The sequence below is a fragment of the Sinocyclocheilus rhinocerous genome, unplaced genomic scaffold (genome assembly GCF_001515625.1).
Source record: "Sinocyclocheilus rhinocerous isolate Xijiao unplaced genomic scaffold, SAMN03320098_v1.1 scaffold532, whole genome shotgun sequence".
In the NCBI taxonomy this organism is placed as follows: Eukaryota; Metazoa; Chordata; class Actinopteri; order Cypriniformes; family Cyprinidae; genus Sinocyclocheilus; species Sinocyclocheilus rhinocerous.
The window spans coordinates 1,109,698-1,125,382 of record NW_015642820.1 but is presented as its reverse complement, the minus strand read 5'-3'; the positions used below and the strand labels follow the sequence as shown (position 1 = coordinate 1,125,382).

Here is a 15,685-nt window from a genome sequence, read left to right as displayed (position 1 = left end):
ATAAATAAATAAACGAATAAATATATATATGTGTGTGTGTGTGTGTGTGTGTGTGTGTGCGCAACAGTTCTTTCTGGTCCTCCATCTGATTGGCTGAGAGGAGTGTGATATTCTAGTGATAACAGAACTCCAACCGTTTCACTGTTTGTATCACTCCACTTGCAGTATTTCTCACAGCGAGTGTTATGGCAGACGCCCAAATCCACTAGAATTTTAGAAATAATACTGTTTTTGTGTCACGGAATGTAGTTTTAAGATTTTTTTTTTAGGTGTGAATGTACTTGTTTAGACTTCAAATATGTGGTTTGTTAATAAAGATAACGTCTATTTGAAAATTTGCATCAATGTTTACGGAGATGTGAGCTCCAGGATGTCAGCGACCGTTCACTGTACGCTGTATCAGATGCAGGTAATCACACTCGCTCCGTCCATCTCTCTCTCAAAATACTCTAAATAATACAGTGAGCTTTCAATGAAGCAACTCAACGTTCCTTCGTTAATAGTTTTAAAGTGACGTTTTGGAATTAGTAACGGAGGCTTGGGCTCAGCTGTTCAACTGTCAACTTTAGATTTGAATCCGTGGCGGAAGGAAGTAGTTCTGCACAAAAGAGGGCTTTTAAAGACACTCTGTTGTTGTTTCTTATGTATTTACACACTTATGCCATCGAACTGCTGTGATATGGCTGTATATCTGCATGCTGTGATTCCCTATGTCTTAATCACAGCTTTGCTGATATACAGCTATATCGCACTGCTACGACTGTGATATTGCTCATATATATATATATATATATATATATATATATATAAAATACAACAAATTCATATTATTGTTATTAAATTATTTAACTTATTTATACCTTTACCTATTATTCATTACGCATTTAATTCCATTTTTTTCTGTTCTTGTTAACTTTTCATTAATACCTTAGACAATTTTAAGTTATGATTTTAACCATGACTTTCATATAACATTTTGTTTATTATACCAGTTATCTGAATTAATTACATAATGAGATATCTAAATACACTTGCCTTGCCAGCAGTGTTCCTCTCTTGTGTGCTATGAGATTTCTGCCTTGTGAAGGTGGCACTGTGTTTGTGTTAAAATAATTGACAAAGTGTTGACAGAGGTCACACAGATAAAGATTCTAGGAAAATATCACCAGCAGTTACGAGAACACCAATAAACTGTTAAGATATAGATGACTACATTTAGCCATTACTAGAAAGATGATTTTACACGCAAAATAAGAAAGGGCTGTTATAGCTCCACTGGACATACACAGACAGACTTTGTTCACAGGCTGGCAGAAATGCAGGAAGTCAATTACCAGTACAAATCCCTTCTACTCCACTACACCGCTCCATTTGCAGCTAATAACTGTCACCGCAAGGCAGAGAGGACAGTCAACACCAGGTGTTCAAGCACAACTACAGCCCATATCGGACAAAAACACACTCGGCTAACAAACAGAGCAGGTGCTGATGGACGTCTTCTTTTGCTGAAGCACACAGGCTGCAAACCGTTAGCAGAAAAACAAAAATGCCACCTGATGTAAAACAGGATGACCAGACATCCACATTTTCTATGGATAGTCCTGGTTTTCAGTGTTCTGCAAATTAACTAATCAACCAGCAGTAAATAATATATAAATACATTTACATAAATATAAATAAATGAAAAATAAATGTAAATTAATTTTAAAAATCAAATATCCACATTTGTTCTCAAAATGAGCTTAAATGAAAAATAAGCCCAAATAAAAATCTTACTAAAAATATAAAAATAAATATTACAACATTACAACAATAAATTAATATTATTGTTGTCATTAAATTCATTTATTTAACTAACTTTTTTATACCTTTACATGTTATTTATTATGCATTTAATTATTATGCATATTATGCATAAAAATGTAAATATAAAAATGAATTAAATCTTAATAAAAATGTTGACTTCCATTTCCAAAAGCACAACCATAAAAAATTAAAAAGTTGTAATTACTGTTTACAATATATTCACAGTTTTATAAAATTAATATATACACAGTAATTAGAAAATTAAAAAATATATATATATATTAAATTTTAAATGTAAAAAAAAAACTTGAATTCCATTTTTATCATTTGTTCCCATATTTATTTTTGCAATGTGTTAATTTTCATAATAATCATAATTTTATTATATATATTGTTTTGATCTTTCCATTATTTGCAATGGTTTACTATTTACTATTTTTCATAATGTGATTTTCATTGAATTAAAATTAAAACCAATTATATTAAAACCAGTTAAGGTCAGTCAGACCCGCATGACAGTTTATGAAACACAAAACAATTAAAAACAAAAAACATTCAAAAATGTGATGTCCTAGGGTGACCATACGTGCCATTTTCCGAGGACGCGTCCTGGCCAGGGTTTCTATATTGCTTTGATTCAAAGTACCTCGACAGCGTTTCGAAAACACAAGGAACCGATGTCATACACCGATCGGTCTGCACACGCAAACAAAGCCAAACCCTAGATATTTTAGGCAATATAGAAATCCTGGCCAGGACGCGTCCGGGGAAAATGGCACGTATGGTCACCCTATGATGTCCCTGTTTTTTAATTTATAGACAATAACAACTGAGATTTTTATGATATTTTGACCACTAAACTAGGAAACGTTATACAAGAGAGACAAAAGGCAATTGCCTTTAATCTGGAAAAAGTGGACAAAATCGATAATTTGTCACTGCATTAAAAATAAAATATCAAAGCCAAGCACTGTGTCTCGTCAAACGAGTCAGAGTACTATAGACCATTACTTTCTCAAGACGTCTTTCCAAAGGGTGGAATAAAGGGCTCCAGACAGACTGCCTCAGTCAGAAAGCCTCTTGTAAACAGTCTTTCCACAAATACAGGACCGCACTGTTTCACCACTGAAGCATCCGGCGGGACGTGGCCTCCCAGATGACGTCCACCTCCTCAGCGACAAACCACTCGTCACCCCGGACACGCCATGGGAACACTTTCAAAAACCACTCCTGACAACAAAGATGACAAAGCTGCTCCTTTAGGCGACAGAAATGTCGCCCAACAGCAAAATAAAGGACATAATAGAATACTTGAAGCCAATGGATATCAGAGTGCAAGATCCGAGTCGGGCCTCAGTCTTCTCACTCTCTTCTGTCTACTATGTTCTTTCTCTCCTTTATTCTTGTCCAAAAGCATCTCTACACAACTGCCACTCCACACAGGTGTTTTAATAAGCTTAACATAAAAGGACAGATAATTAACAACAGATAGCGCTGTGTAGATTACTTACAAATTGTAGTCTGTCACTGATTACAAATTACACGACGGAAATTATAGTTTGTAACGTAATCTATTGGATTACACATACAGTATTAGGTTATGTATTTTGACTACTTTTTGATTACTTTTGACCTAAAATATATGCGATTCTTTGTTATCAACATCATGAAGTGTATTAAACGTTACATTATGCCAGGGTTTCCCAAACTGGGGTTCACGAATGAACTACAGGAGTTTTATGAGTTGATGAAAAGCTTGAAGACTTTCCAAATTTATAAAAGCAGTGGAATTTTAGAAAGAGAGAAAAAAAGAAGAATTAGGGCACATCAAATGGAATAAATGAATAATCATGTAATCTATAAAAAAGTGACTGTATTCTGATTATGAGCATTGTAATATAATTTAAATTACAAGTACTTCATTTTTGGAATCTAATCACGTAATCCAAATTACACAATCATTTTTATTTACAACTTTCAAATACACAGTGTACAGTGCATTTTTTCGGTGTATTTTTGTGCTTGTGTATCAAGCACATTAGGTGGAATTTTATCAGTGACAGTAAGAAATGTAAAAAAATATAATTTTTTGTACAGAAATGAATGGGAGAAATCACAACATTCAATACAGTGACTGCAGAAATAAAAGTCCCGCCTTTCAGTTAAAAGTGACAATCATCTTAGCAAAATGTATGATACCAAACACATGATGGATGTGTTTTAGATGGATCTAAATTAGTGCTGTCAAACGATTAATCGCGATTAATCACATTCAAAATAAAAGTTTTTGTTTACATAATATATATGTGTGTGTACTGTGTATATTTATTATGTATATATAAATACAAACACATGCATGTATATATTTAAGAAAAAATATGTTATGTTTATATATTAAATATATTTAAATATAATAGAAATTATATAAATATGAATATATACATGTAAATATTTTCAAAATATATGCTGTATGTGTGTGTATTTATACATACATAATAAATATACACAGTACACACACATATATATTATGTAAACAAAAACGTTTATTTTAGATGCGATTAATCGCGATGAATCCTTTATCATGTTTTAATGAAACGCACCTCATCCTCTTTCTCTCGCCTCCTGGCATCCTCCCCACACCTCTGGAGCTCCTCTTGGATCATCTGTGCGTATCTGCAGTCCTCTTCCTCCCTGTAAACAAGACAAAGTTTAACTTACGGCGCCAATAGCCTCGTGGTTAGTGCATAGCGCAACTGCGCTCACGGCGACCCGAGTTCGATTCCCATCTCGATCCCGCTCCCCTCTCTCCTCCCAGTGCTTTCCTGTCACCGCTCTACTGTCCTATTTTAATAAAAAAAGCATAAAAGCCCATAAAATAACTTTATAACTTTTGACTATTAAGTTTAAACAAGTGCTGCAAATCAGCGGGAAAAAAAACAACTCTAGTGAATCATGCCAGGCTAATTTTACGCTCAAGATCGAAATATTTTTCCCTGTGGTTTTTCAACTTATACCTCACAATATACAAACTAATCAAGTTACGCAACACAAACGAGTCAACGCATCTGTTTCCACAAAGTAATCGGAGTATCCTAAATGTCTGTGGTTTTGCCATGTTGCTGACTGAGTGATTCGGGACACGTGTCGAGGCCTGATGATGCTTACAGCTGCCGCAGGTCTTGGTGGAGAATTGATCGCTGTTCCTCTTCCTCCTGCAGCCTCCGGGCCAAACGAACATCGTTCTGCACCGCCTGGTTCTTCTGGATGTTGGTGCTGTAGAACTGCTCAACTGACATGATAAAGATCAATCAGGTCTATTTTACTTCTGTAAGAAGGAAGGATGAGCAAGATTACAGGAAAAAGATGATTATACTCACTTTCCTGCTCTTGAAGACTGTGAGCCAAAGCACCGTCCTCTAACACAGAGAAACATTGGCACACTGTGGGAAAACCACAAAAATACAGACAAGATTATTAAAATAACAGGTGATTAAAGGGTACATTATAGGGTACATTATAGTGAGTTTACCACATTTATAGGGTGCTGTTAGTTTAAAGCAGAGTTGGTAACACAAGGCAGAGTGCTCAAAACTTCCTTTAAAACATGGTAAAATACTTGTGCATTAAAAAGCACAACTTTTGATTTTAATAATAAAGTGAAAAAAGTGACGTCCCGCAACCTTTGGGTTACGAGTCCGACTCTCTAAACATTAGGCCATGACTTCCCTAGTTAGTTAGTTAGTAAAGTCATTAGTTCCCATGACTTACTAACACATTAGTAAATGTTGAAATTAACATTGACTAAATGTTCATTCTAAGTTCATGTTAACTAAAGTAGTTAACTAATGTTAACTAATGAACCTTATTGTAAAGTGTTACCGAAATATTAAATATTCAAAAATGAATAAAAATGACAAAAGCACATAAAATGACTAAAACAAACTAAAATTAAAATTCACTGAAAATATAAGCTAATTCAAAATATTAACACTAAAATAGTATATACATAATAGATCATGGCAGCAGTAATGAATAAAATGGTGATCAAATGATGGAGAAGAGGATTATATCTAAAATGATTTAAAATTAACATTTTAAAAAGGTGATTTGGGTGTCTGGCTTGCAGAACTGGCCTGCAAAATGGGCAGATTGTGTTCACAAAATTTATTTCACTATTTGTGTTCACTATTTTTGGGGGGTGTATTTGTGCAATTCTTCTCCTATTTCTTGCTAGACAGCTTGTGCAAATAAACAGCGCTATCTGCATGTGCAATTCATTCTCTAGGGCAGGTTTATGTTTGGGCCCATCTCTGCCTTTGCTCCGCTAATAATGCCACACTGGGGCCCAAACGGGAAAACTACTGCCAAGCCAACTGGGTCAACAACATTAACACAATGGCTCAGAGGAAAAGCACATTAAGCCACATATCAGTGTGATCGGCCAAAACTGCAGCTCACTCAAATGCCATTTCTGACAGGACTCTACTGAATATCGACCTGAAGAAAGACCTTCAAGCAAACACGCGGTCACACAAAAGACTGCTGAAGGTCAAACAGACCCTACACATTAAACGCTGTGTAGGGTTTGGATTGCAAAACAATCAAATGGAAAGTTCCCTTAATGTTTTCTCTAACGTTCATGTAACCAAGAATAAACATTTTTAAAAACTGGATGTTTCGAATGTTCAGAGAACATCACATCTTAATGGGAACATTAACAAAACGTTCTTAGAACATATTTTTTTTAGCTGGGTATATAACACAACAACCCTCCCCCTCCCCCTCTGTCCCGTGCTCTCTTTAAGTAAGTGTGGAAAATTGAGTGAGCTAATAAAAGCTCATGAACTATCGCACAAGCATGTTAAACATCAGAGTCATAAAAGCTGACACTCCATTATAAAAGACAGGTCGTCTAATTACATATCTGTCAGTGCTGTAGGACATTTTAAAGACATATTAAATGCTCACAAAGAAGCATATAACGATATAACAGTTTATACAACCAACTCAGACTACCACTATTTAAAAAATACTATTCCCTCGTTATTCTGCAGTGGATTTTACCGTTTTGAAAGCTGCGTCTGCGTCCGTATCTCAAACTCCTTCTACTGTCATGAAGCACATACACACACGCGTGTGAGCTCATCCTATGTGCTCTACTGTTAGTAAACAGCACTGGTGCTCAAGTAGATGGCTTTTAAAAAAGGTTAGCCCTGCTGGTTCTGCTGCCACCTCCACCCTGATCCGGGATGGAAAAGCTGACACGGGCGCTCTCTAGACAGAAGCCTGTTTCATAAAGGTTGGCATACTCACAGTTAAACTAAATGCCATGAAAAGGGGTTTCTGTGCATAACAAGAGTCAGTGCTGCGCAACTAAAAATAAGAACTGGTCTTGAACCAAGAAAAGCGACGGGCAATTCCTGAAATCTAAGGAAACAGCTTTGATGCATTTAAATGTAGACATGTGAACATGAATGATCGACTCGAACACACTGGTTTGTATCATACTACATTTCCCACAGCTTTGAGATTGAGGGAAAAAGTAGCAATAGTTAAAACACCTTAATGATAGATTTATTTCACAAAAGCGTGCAGCTTTTCACTTCATAAGACATTCATTGATGGACTGGAGTCATATAAATTACTTGTGGATTATTGTGATGTTTTTATCAGCTGTTTGGACTCTCATTCTGACGGCACCCATTCACTGAAGAGGAGTCATGTAATGCTACATTGCTCCAAATCTGTTCCCATGAAGAAACAAACTCATATTGAGATGGCCTGAGGGTGAGTAAATTTTCAGCAAATTTGAATTTTTGGCTAAACTATTCCTTTAACGTTAAGTGTGCACTCTTTTGTGGGAATAAGACAGTGGTCTTTCGCAGTCGTTTGACCCCCCCTCAGCTGAGCGGAGGCCCCCGGGCCAAACAGATGGTGCTATTCAGAGTCAGAGAAACAAAGAAAAGAGAGAAAAGACAGTAATCAAGACCCCTGCATGAAACTATCATGCTTTTATCCCTCATCTTTTCCTGTACACTGCTCTTCTCTCCCGAACTCTGGCTTTCTATTGCAGTTCTTTGTCTATATTTGGCACGAGGAGCAGAAGCAAAAGCTATAAATATCCAACAGTGCAGTTTGGGGGGGGGGGTCACGCATGAACTCAAAGAAACAGGTCAGAAGCTTGGCTCCAAAAGCTTGGGTAGGTGTTTATATAGTGTCCAGTTTCACGCACAGACAGTCTGTCTGCTTTCTAGGTACAACTACAGCCGTGCATCAGTTTATATGAAACAGCAACGCAACAGAACTGTCTTTGTGTGTTCTTCATCTAAACTCTCCTGCACTTGAACTCTTCACACCCCTTTCCTGCCTCCAGCTTTAGGCCAAAACAGGAGAAGATTGGAATCTCGACCCGAATCCTGTTTAAGAAACAGGAACGCCGGGAAGCTCGTGAGCTCATCCAGGGCAGATAAGAGCACGAGTGTGCGGACGGTCTCCGGCTCTTATCAGCCCCACACAACGCTCGCTCGCTCTCCTGCTCGATCTGTCCTGAGCTCACATCACATTCCTGAACTCTGATCTCATCTCCTACAACACACAGCAGCAGCCCTGCCAAACAACATCGAAGACAACACAACTCACCCGGAAAACCTGCACAGGAATATTAACTAGCTGCTGATCGAGCACCTGGTTTTTAAACCAAGTTTTAACCCAAAAGTTTTTCTTTGAATGCTTTTTCTTTCAGAAAACGGACAGATTATGGATAATTACACGTAGGTTTGCTGCAAATAAATACATTTTGCAAGTGCAGTTGTTTCCTGCATGCAGTAATAGAGATGAAATACACTTATTTATAGTTATGTACATTTTCTTTTTCTTTCTTTCTTTTTGTAAGTTACTTTCTCTTTTTTAGAAAGAAATTTGTTTAATTTGTTTAGTGTATTTAGATGTTGCACTTACAAAAAGTGACTTACAGCCAGTGTTATTTTTTTAGTAGCCATATATATATATATATGCAGTAATAGAGATGAAATACACTTATTTATAGTTATGTACATTTTCTTTTTCTTTCTTTCTTTTTGTAAGTTACTTTCTCTTTTTTAGAAAGAAATTTGTTTAATTTGTTTAGTGTATTTAGATGTTGCACTTACAAAAAGTGACTTACAGCCAGTGTTATTTTTTTAGTAGCCATTTATATATATATATATATATATATATATATATATATACTATTTAGTGTTATTTTAGCATTATTGGTAAGCAGTTAACATTTTAAAATATGAATATATCAGTTTTCATTTTAATTTCAGCAAAGTTACTGTAATTATATTTTTGAAATTTTTATTTTGTTCAATAGTTTATCATTGTAGTTTTTTATTTTTTAATATATCTATAGTTTCAGTTTAGTTTGAGTTTTTAATTGATTTACTTTTAGTTATTTTAGTACTTCATTTTAAATTAAACCAAAATGAGAAATTTTGCCTTGGCAACTTGCTGAAACAAAATAACGTTTTTATTAATTGAAATAAAATAAACATGAATTGAAATAAAATTGTCAATTTTCAATTAATGAAAAGATTTTGTAATGTTTTTTGTTTGTCAATGATAATAATGCTCTTATGGTATTTATAAAAAAAATGTATATGTAAATTTGCATTTTACATTTTCAGATTTGATTTCAATTTTAGGTTGTTTTAGTGATTATGCGCATTTTATAAGCGTTTGATTTAAGGTTATAGGTTTTTTAAAATATTTCTATTGTGCTTTAATTTTTCTACTTCAGTTTGATTTTCAGTCATTTTATTATTTATACTTTTATTATACTTTCACTTATTTTAGTATAACCTATATTTATTTTATTTCAGTTAGTTGCCAAGGCAAATTTTAAATTTTTTTAAGTTTAATATTTATATTTTATTTTAGCTTTACTTCAATAAATGAAAACTATTTTTTAGTTATCAAATACAATACTACTTACACCACACTTACAATTACGAGAACAATTCCACTGAAGCAATATTAGGTTTTATGGATCAAGCGCACCATAATGGCTTATATACAGTATACAGTAGCATCACCCCTTCTGGGTTTTAAGCGTATAACCTTAAATCAGATCAACAACAACACTGCAACATGTTGCAAACCTAAGGAGATATTAAAAGAACTAAAGATGCGAAACAGAATAACCCAGACACACCGTCATAAACACCGGGCAGGTGAGATTTGTCGATGTCGGTTTCTGCCATGACTGAAGAAACCTGCAGCATCAAACACCAGAGAAACACAACAAACATGTGAAGTGAGAGACAATGAGAACAGTTTAACAGGTTACTAGTATCACGAACACAATTTCTTACTGCTGCTAAACACTAGAAGCAATCAGTGTGACTTTTATAATGTGCCAGTCGTAATCTAATCTCCATAAATCCTGGAACAATAACACACATTGTGTCGAGGACGAAGACGTTGGAAAAGTTTGTTTCCTGTTTGTGAGCCATTAATCATATTTTGGTAAGCTTTAAGGATATTATTTTTGCATATCAATAACAAGAAAGGTCAAATATAATCCAATCAGAATTATCATCAAATATAATGCTGAAATACATTTACCTCTCAAAGACAGCATGGCTTTAGTAAAGTTTGGCGGTCAGGTTAGATTGACCTTGCAAGAAATATTGTTATGCAAATCACTGCCAACACTAAAATTAAGACAATATAATATAAAAACAACATGCAAAACTACTGTAATGTCTAATACAGTGTAAAATACTTTACACTAGTAGAGTAAACAGTAATATGTGTTATGTTTAAGTGCATGTCTAATTCAGGGAAGCTGATTTCCATATTTTATCCAAATAAGTATGTTAACAGCTTAAAACAAAATGCGTTAAAAGTCCCAGTTTAATATTTTCCTATATAATTCCCATTACAGTAATACATGGAAAACTAGGTCATGCTTTCAGTTTTAGTGTTGCTGTTTCTACATTCACGAAGAATACTAATGAACCACATACAGTAAACTTTATATATAAACAATTACATGTCAATGTTCTACTTTTTTTTTTTTTTTTAAGTTGTTTTAGATGCACGAAAATAGACTTTATAATTAATATAGGCGTTATAAGAGCAACATAAACACTGTAATATAAATTTGCTTTAGAAAACAACGAAACCATGATAAAAACACACTTACCCTCTTCTGCAGACACGCGCAGATCCGTGAAAGTCGCGTCTCATCCACACACACACACACGAATCAGGCGTGACACACAATTAAACACAAACACTCGTGTGACTGCAGTCTATCACAGGATCATCTCCTCTCCAGCATGATCTCGATGTCCTCCGTTCTTCATGTTTGGGAGATTTTTCCTCACACACACTGACAGTTTGAGTTTGGCTGCTACTTTTGTTCTCAGTCAAAACAAAGAGAATAATGTAGAGTTTTACACGGGCCTTTCGCGCCACCTGCTGCTCATTTTGAAGAATTGTTTCAAGACTTTGGTCTACAAACAGTTTTATAATGTGACATTTACATTAAGTCATTTAGCAGACGCTTTTATCCAAATGAGGACAATAGAAGCAATCAAAACCAACAAAAGAGCAATAATATTTACATAGTGCTGTGACACAAGTGCTGTGACATGTCTCGGTTAGTCTATCGCACGAGTAAGGGTTTTTATATAATAAATAAAAAGAAAACGAGTAGATAGAATAGAAAAAGAATAAAGAAGGCTAGTGTTAGAGGGTGTTTTTTTTTATAAATACATAAAAAGAAAAGTCGAAAGAATAGAAAAAGAATAAATAACTCCTTTTTAATAAAAACAAAACAAGGAGTTAGAATAGAAATACAATAGAGTGCAAGTGTTAGAGAGTCAAGTTGTTTTTTTTAATAAATAAAAAGAAAACAAGTAGATAAAATAGAATTAGAATAGAGGGTGCTAAAGAGGGTCAAATAAAGATGGAAGAGATGTGTTTTTAGTTGATTCTTGAAGATGGTTAAGGACTCAGCTGCTTGGATTGAGTTGGGCAGGTCATTCCATCAGGAGGGAACAGTTAAGGTAAAAGTCTGTGAAAGTAATTTTATGCCTCTTTGGGATGGCACTATAATGTGTAGTTCACTTGCAGAACACAAGCTTCTGAAGGGCACATACTGTAAGTCTGAAGTAGTAAATTTAGGTAAAGGTGTGCAGAGCCAGTGGTGATTTGTAGGCAAACATCAATGCCTTAAATTTTATGCAAGCAGCTATTGGTAGCCAGTGTAAATTGATAAAGAGAGGTGTGACATGCACTCTTTTCGTCTCATTAAAGATTAATCTTGCAGCAGCATTCTGGATTAGTTGTAGAGGTTTGATAGAAGTGGCTGGAAGACCTGCCAAGAGAGCATTGCAATAGTCCAGCCTGGACAGAACTAGAGCTTGAACAAGGAGTTGTGAAGCATGTTCTGAAAGAAAGGACTTGATCTTCTTGATGTTGAAATCTGCAAATCTGCATGACCGGGCAGTTTTAGTAATGTGGTCCGAGTAATTCAGCTGATCATCAATCACAACTCCAAGGTTCCTGGCTGTCCTTAAAGGAGTTATGGTTGATGTGCTTAACTGGATGGTGAAATGTGATAAAGTGATAGGTTTGCTAAAACCACAAGCAGTTCTGTCTTGGCAAGTTTGAGTTGAAGGTGATGGTCCTTCTTCCAGCAAGAAATGTCTGTTAGACAAGCTGACATTGCGAGCAACTATCGTCAGATCATCAGAATTGAATGAGAAGTAGAGTTGAGTGAATCACAGAATCTCAGAACCTAGTGATGCCATGTAATCAGAGAAGAGAAGTGGTCCAAGAACTGAGCCCTGAGGCACCCCAGCATGCTAGATGTTGTAACTTGGACACCTCACCACTCCAAGATACCTTGAAGGACCTATCTGAGAGGTAAGACTAGAACCACTGAAGCGAAGTTCCTGAGATGCCTTTTGCCAATAGGGTTGACTGGAGGATCTGGTGGTGAACAGTGTCAGAAGCAGCGGACAGATCCAGCAAGATACGCATTGAAGATTTGGAAGCCGCTCTTGCCAGTCTTAGAGCTTCAACAACGAGAGTCTTGGTTGAATGTCCACTTCTGAAGCCAAACTGATAGATATGCGGAGGAAGCAGTGTGTCACTCACAATAAATGTGATTGACATGCAGCTCTGTGGCCAACTGCCACCTTTTTTTCTTTACACCATTAAGAAAATTGGTCACACTTTCTGTTTGCCATTTCCAGTCTCTTAAAATAGCTGCAGGGGTCATAAGGAGGATAGGCCTATGCTTGACTAACCGCAGCGGGTATCATGGGAAATAAATCTCAGCAGCCTCTTAAATAAATGAATTAAGCGGGCAATTTTCCTGGCCGACTGCATCCTGCGAGCTCTAACGCAAAGTGCCGTTTTTCCACCTGCGTTCGGGCGGATTTATGAACTCGGCTGGATTACATCCCGAATGGGTAAAACAGCACGACTCATCCCTGACGCACAGACTGTCTGTGTTTCACTTTTATTGATCCATTAATTTATCCTCTGTGAATTTACAAGCACAGAATATGCGAAGGGTTGGGAGGAGGTCAGCGATGGAGACGGGGAGATGACATGGCCAGCGATGGTATAATAAGTCCAAGACAGAAACCGGACGGACACGTAGAGACGAAACCCTCCAGGCTAAAGTCGCGGAACAAAGAGAGTTTGCGTGTGTCTGTACGTGTCGGCATGATGTGTAAACTCTTTCTGTTTTTCGCTTTGCTTCTCACCGTCCTTGAACCTCTGCTGGGGCATCCGCTGATCCATTCGGCAGAGATGACCTACACCAGGCCTGGTAAGTGCTCTCTCTCTCTCTTTCTCACACACACACACACACACACACACACTGATTCAACAAGAAGTATATTTTGAATATTTTAAATAAATGGCTTAATAAGATTGAATCAGCCTGCTTGCATTAAGATATAAAAAGGTTTCTTGAAGCATCTTGGAGATGTTGCCACAGTTCTTCTGGATTTAGTCTCTCAGTTTGTTCTGTTTCTTCAAGTCATTCCAGACAGACTGGATGATGATGAGATCAGAACTCTGTGTGGAGCACTGGCTGGTGTCCTTATGCAAACAAAAATCTCACTGGATTATTATAATTAATGACAAAATGCATGTTTGGAAATGTAAACTGATACTGACACACACACACACACACACACACACACACACTGATTCAACAAGAAGTATATTTTGAATATTTTAAATAAATGGCTTAATAAGATTGAATCAGCCTGCTTGCATTAAGATATAAAAAGGTTTCTTGAAGCATCTTGGAGACGTTGCCACAGTTCTTCTGGATTTAGTCTGTCTCAGTTTGTTCTGTTTCTTCAAGTCATTCCAGACAGACTGGATGATGATGAGATCAGAACTCTGTGTGGAGCACTGGCTGGTGTCCTTATGCAAACAAAAATCTCACTGGATTATTATAATTAATGACAAAATGCATGTTTGGAAATGTAAACTGATACTGACACACTACAGCAAAAGATAGACTTTTAGATAAAGATCTTATAAAGAGTCAAAAGAACTGACTTAAAAAAAAATGTATCTGGTAAAATACTAGTGTTCTAATAATTGTTGCCGCCACTGTATGTATATATATTTATATATATACAGTAGTCAACATTTGAAGTGGATCAGAAAAGTTCATGAAACTTGTCCTAAGACAAGAACGGGTATTGTTTTGGTTTAAGACAACTTTGATGAAAGGTTTTGATCCACTTCAAATGTTGACTACTGTATATATTTAAGACAAACAAGTATATTTAAATGTATTAAATAAATGGTTTAATAAGATTGAATCAGCCTGTTTGCATTAAGATATACCACTGAATACACCATCCTTATAAATCTAAAGTATCACATCAGGTACAAAAAACTTCTTAAGGGAACAACTCATAAATGTTCTTCAGTGGTATTGTATGTCATGTTCACCTGTAGTTCTTGTAGAAGAGGAGCAGGTGGTCAGTCCAGAAGACCTGAGTTACTCAGAGCAAGCGTATCTGTCCCAGGGCGGCGTGGGATTCGGTTACCCGTCCCTCATCACTGGGGACATCAGCAGTGATGGTGAGCTGGTCCAATCTTATTTAGATACTTTTATCATTTTTTTAAATATTTTGAATTAGTTCAAGTCCGGGGAGTGAATTTCGAGGGGGACGGCGTTTCACTTCCAACTGGTTAGGTTCTATTGGAAATGAAAGTGATTTCTATACTTTATCCAATCAAAAGTCTACGAAAGCGACCCCAGTTCTGTATATAAAACGTAGCGTAATGTAGACTAAAAACGTAGCGGAATATGGTTAGCTGCGCAATGTCGTCTTTTGCCATAATACCTGCAGACTGCAGCCAATAGAAATGCTTCTCTATTGGTGCGCGTCCTGCTCCTTACAGAACAGATCGTGAAAGCAGACTGCAGTTTGTCATTCATTATAACAAACAAAGTGTAGAGACGATGTAAATTATAAATTCAGTGTGCAGTGTTGAGAGCTTCATTAATTAAAATGCAAGTTTGTGAGATCGCGATGAAGACGGGTGACAGAGTTAGCAAATGTGATATTGATTTTATGCATCAGTTTTATACATTTTTGATTTTATAAAAAAGTTACTATTAAAGTGACTTACATTTTAGAAACACTGTTGTCTGATTGTGCTCTATTGTCAAAAAAATAGTTCCAAACAAATCCACAGCTGAACCGCTGCGCATCTCCATTCAAACACAGCGGTATTTAGTTTATGAATGAATCTGCGTTTTTGAACAAATCTAGTGAGTCAATGATTCAATGACCCATTCATAAAGAGAGTCACTTGCTTCGTTCCTAAATGAATCAGC

The 15,685-nt window shown here is 36.1% G+C and overlaps 2 protein-coding genes across 4 annotated transcripts in view; one reads left to right on the top strand and one right to left on the bottom strand.

Annotated features, from left to right (window-relative positions):
• The window catches only part of LOC107756624 (coiled-coil domain-containing protein 50-like), a 32,604-nt gene extending 21,389 nt beyond the window's left edge, over nucleotides 1-11,215 (bottom strand). For all 3 annotated transcript variants that reach the window (XM_016573805.1, XM_016573807.1, XM_016573806.1), the window contains exons 1-5: nucleotides 10,997-11,215; nucleotides 10,001-10,061; nucleotides 5,184-5,246; nucleotides 4,972-5,095; nucleotides 4,407-4,497 (exon numbers count right to left, since the gene is read on the bottom strand). In XM_016573805.1, the coding sequence (XP_016429291.1) occupies nucleotides 4,407-4,497; nucleotides 4,972-5,095; nucleotides 5,184-5,246; nucleotides 10,001-10,049 (327 nt within the window). In that variant the 5' untranslated portion in view covers nucleotides 10,050-10,061; nucleotides 10,997-11,215. The remainder of the gene's footprint in view (nucleotides 1-4,406; nucleotides 4,498-4,971; nucleotides 5,096-5,183; nucleotides 5,247-10,000; nucleotides 10,062-10,996) is intronic.
• Nucleotides 11,216-13,536: 2,321 nt separating this feature from the next.
• uts2b (urotensin 2, beta) overlaps nucleotides 13,537-15,685 on the top strand; it is an 8,186-nt gene continuing 6,037 nt past the window's right edge. Inside the window, exons 1-2 of the mRNA XM_016573804.1 lie at nucleotides 13,537-13,642; nucleotides 14,797-14,922. Of these exons, the coding sequence (XP_016429290.1) occupies nucleotides 13,537-13,642; nucleotides 14,797-14,922 (232 nt within the window). The remainder of the gene's footprint in view (nucleotides 13,643-14,796; nucleotides 14,923-15,685) is intronic.